General features: G+C 41.1%; 1 protein-coding gene across 1 annotated transcript; it reads left to right on the top strand.

The window, feature by feature from the left end:
• Positions 1–361: 361 nt before the first annotated feature.
• On the top strand, positions 362–3,674 carry LOC119429669 (receptor-type tyrosine-protein phosphatase S; the record flags this gene model as incomplete). The annotated part of the gene is given in 5 exon segments (XM_037697251.1): positions 362–540; positions 910–1,036; positions 2,413–2,538; positions 3,274–3,428; positions 3,539–3,674. Coding segments are annotated over 5 exon segments (723 nt in total), but the record flags the coding sequence as incomplete, so codon positions are not given.
• Between the last annotated feature and the right edge of the window lie 369 nt (positions 3,675–4,043).

Here is a 4,043-nt window from a genome sequence, read left to right as displayed (position 1 = left end):
GTTTTCTTTTTTGAAAAGTGAATCAATTACACAGGGATTTGAAGAAAGGTCACTTTGCCTTTTATTATAAAATAAATCAATAGTCTAACATTCAAAACAATGTGCGTTTAAAGCAACAATGCTTGCAAAGCTGTAAAGTTTACAGGAGGGTCAATAAATAAATTATAGTATATGTTTTGTGTCCTCGTCTTCTAGTCTCAGTGGGCTCTACAGCAGTACAATGCTTTGTGTTAGCTTATAAGCAAATAATCCTAAATTATCCTCCTTTTTGATAAGTTAAATCACATTTTGTTTTCTAAATATTCATAATTAAAACATAAAACACACCGTCCTACATTTTTGTTCTATTTTTTTCTTCCAGCGCCTGGCTAACACCAAAGCCCACACATCCCGGTTTGTCACAGCCAATCTCCCTTGCAACAAATTCAAGAACCGACTGGTGAACATCATGCCCTATGAAACCACTCGCGTGTGCCTCCAGCCAATCAGAGGTCTGGAAGGCTCCGACTACATCAACTCCAGCTACATTGATGGATACAGGTATGCTGTTATCGCTCAAACACTAATCTGACCTGACCCTCCTGTCCGCTTTATCATGCTTTGATAAGGGACTGGATTGGAGAGCTTTTCTCCATCCGTCACGTCACGTCAGGTCTGTCATTGCTAACGAGCATTGTTCCCAAGATTTGTCTCACTGTGTGGCACTCGTCTCCATCCCTATAAAGAGGGGGACGGACGGCGAAGACTTCCTGATGAGTCAGCCTTTCATTGTGGTTTACACAAGTGTGGTGATTGTCCCTCTTCCTGCCTGAAGCCTGACCCCATTTTCAGGGTGATGCTCGGTGGACAAAAAAACGAGGAGGATGCAGAGACGAGGTGACTTCATAAAGTGTGTGTTTGTGTGTGTAGGCAACAGAGAGGATATATTGCTACCCAGGGTCCACTGGCAGAGACTACGGAGGACTTCTGGAGGATGCTCTGGGAACACAACTCCACCATCGTGGTCATGCTGACGAAGCTGAGAGAAATGGGGCGGGTATGGACCACAGGACTGCTCAATTAGAAACAGACCCTAAAACGATTATTCACAGAGTCTGGAAGCATTTATTTTTTATTTTTAACGCTAATTTTTCACTACAAGAAAGTGAATTTGCTCAGAATAAAATTGTCCTTCACATAATATAGAAATGCATGTGATTGTATAAAATAACAGTAATATATTATTACTTTTCTGCTCCCATATTTTTTCCACTTTAATTTTTATTAACATTTTCCAGCGTAGATAACATTTCAAATATATATATACATATATATATATATATGTATATATATATATATGTATACAGTTTGTGGATGGATGGATGGATGGATAGATAGATGAAAATAAAAATAAATTTCGATCTAGGGTCTAGAAATTCCTCTTTTAATAATTCTGAATTTCCTCATATCTCTTCTTGGGTGTCGTACTGTTTCCATTTTTCCCCATTTATTCATAAAAATGTCGTCTTTTAGTCTAAGAATGAAAATAATTTGCTCTGTCTCATAAGTTTCTCTAACCATATTCAGCCATAGTCGTATGGAGGGAGCTGATATCTGATTGCAGTTTCTTCTTGTAGCTTCTATGCATGCAATTAACAGTATCTTAAGTACATGTCTTTATTCAAAACACTTTTTTTTATGTTTCCATTATACATTGTCTTAAAATCTTTTGATAATGGGTATCTCAAAATAGTATGCATTGTAGTGTTCACATTTTGCCAAAACAAATCTAATTTTGACACTCCCAGAATATCGTTTGCTTCTTTATTTCCACACATTCTCCAACATGGGAGATGAGATCTGGTTTATTCTTTATCTTGGGTGTAATGAAGAACCTTGTGAGATTCCTCCACCCAAACTCTCTCCAAAGTCTGGAGTTTGTTGTCTCCTTCCATATTTTATGACATAACCTCATTCTTTTTGCATTAAAATCACATGGTGAATTCAAAATTTTCTTTGAAAAAAATGAAAAAAATTTTTTTTGTTTAACAAGTTTTATAAAAATAAAAAAAAAATACTGGAAAAAGTTGTTGCAGGACAATAAAACATTCAGATCTTTTGTAAGGTGCTTAAAATCTGCCTGTATGTCATTTAGGGAAAAAAAATACTTCCACCCTTTCGTTTGTTTACATGAGAGTAAAGAATTCATCTTGTGAAACAAAACCACTTCACACAGATTTAAAACTCACTTCAGCTGTCATCAGAGTACACTCAGAAAGCAATAAAGATTTTTATTGATTAAACTTTCTGTGATCAGAGCAAACATCTACATTTACCTTCTATTCACTGCACAGCCACGACTGTTTACATTTAAATGTGCCAGCAGATTTTAAAAAATCACAACCATGTTTCCTCTTTTTGCTGCTTTATCAGGAGAAGTGTCACCAGTACTGGCCCGCCGAGCGCTCCGCCAGGTATCAGTACTTTGTAGTGGACCCGATGGCCGAGTACAACATGCCTCAGTACATCCTCCGGGAGTTCAAAGTTACAGATGCCAGGGTGCGTTTATGTCTCCTACTCTTACTTCCAGACTTTGCACCATTCCACTCCTTGATTTTTCAGCCTCGGTGTTGTTGGGGGGGGGGGGGGGGGCAGTGACGCAAAGCATGTCGTATCGACCCGTCGTGTGTTGCACAGCGAGTGTTTTATATGCGAAAGTGTGTATCGCGGCAGATTCGCCTTATTGACAAGGTGCTGTAGGCTACTCATTCAACCCTGCTGCCTCCAGATTACCTTGGCAGCATGTGTGTGCGTGCGCATGTTTACTTGCGTGACCATGTGCCAGTCATAGATTACTCCAGTTAAGCCTGTCCTGCAGTTGACGCCACATCGACAGATGCTCTATTGATCTCCATTAAAGGGGAGTCAGAAAGGCTGAGCTGAAGAGAAAAGATGTAATTGCTTACTGAGTGGCTGACAGCAGCAGACGTCCTGACGTTACAGCTGCAAGTTAACCACAGCTAACTGATCCAGGGTCAGATAACAGTAACGATTAGAAGAAAGAAAATAAGGATATTGCCTGGCAGAGCCTCTCTCAGTCGATACAGCAAGAAGCTCTTATAATAGTCTTTTTGAAATAAACTCGGCTACATATTTTCAGCAAAAAAATTGTGTGATGAAATAAAAATAAATTAAAAAAACTGGCAGCTTTGTGTTTTTAAATTCAGCGTAGTGTGAAAGTGTTTCTGAGATATTTACGTGGTCGTGTTTCTGCCAATCCGCCCACCTCCGCAGGATGGCCAGTCGAGAACAGTGCGCCAGTTCCAGTTCACTGACTGGCCGGAGCAAGGCGTGCCCAAATCCGGGGAAGGCTTCATCGACTTCATCGGCCAAGTGCACAAAACCAAGGAGCAGTTCGGCCAGGACGGACCAATCACTGTTCACTGCAGGTGAACCTCTGCAGCTGCTCACAGAAACCAGTCACTGTTCAGAAGCGAGGCGTTCGATGTGACGTGTGGAGCGTGACGCTGTGTAAAGTGTAAACATGTTTTCCTTTTAGTGCTGGAGTTGGGCGGACAGGTGTCTTCATCACTCTGAGTATTGTCCTGGAGAGGATGCGTTACGAAGGAGCAGTGGACATCTTCCAAACAGTCAAAATGCTGCGCACACAGAGACCAGCCATGGTGCAGACTGAGGTGAACACTCTACTGACAAACCAGTCTCAAGTTTCCCTCAAAGATGCCAGACCTTCCTGTAATTACAGTATTTTCCGGCATATAAGTCGCAGTTTTTGCATTCATTTGTCAGTCCTGTGACTCATACGCTGAAGCGACTTATATATGTCTTTTTTTTTCCATATTCATAACGCAATTTTTGACTGATGCTTTAAATTTAGAAGAACTGCAACAGTGAGTTCTCCCGTGCGCGCTCGCTTCACTCAGCTGGTGCAGGCAGCGGAATGCTGGAGAGTTAGCAGCTCCGGCCGCGATGGATGGATGGATGGATGGATGGATGGATGGATGGATGGATGGATGGATGGATGGATGGATGGATGGATATGTGGC

This window comes from Nematolebias whitei, unplaced genomic scaffold (assembly GCF_014905685.2).
Source record: "Nematolebias whitei isolate Nwh7 unplaced genomic scaffold, NemWhi1 Nwh_scaf_5179, whole genome shotgun sequence".
NCBI lineage: Eukaryota > Metazoa > Chordata > Actinopteri > Cyprinodontiformes > Rivulidae > Nematolebias > Nematolebias whitei.
This window is presented reverse-complemented; position numbering and strand designations above follow the sequence as displayed.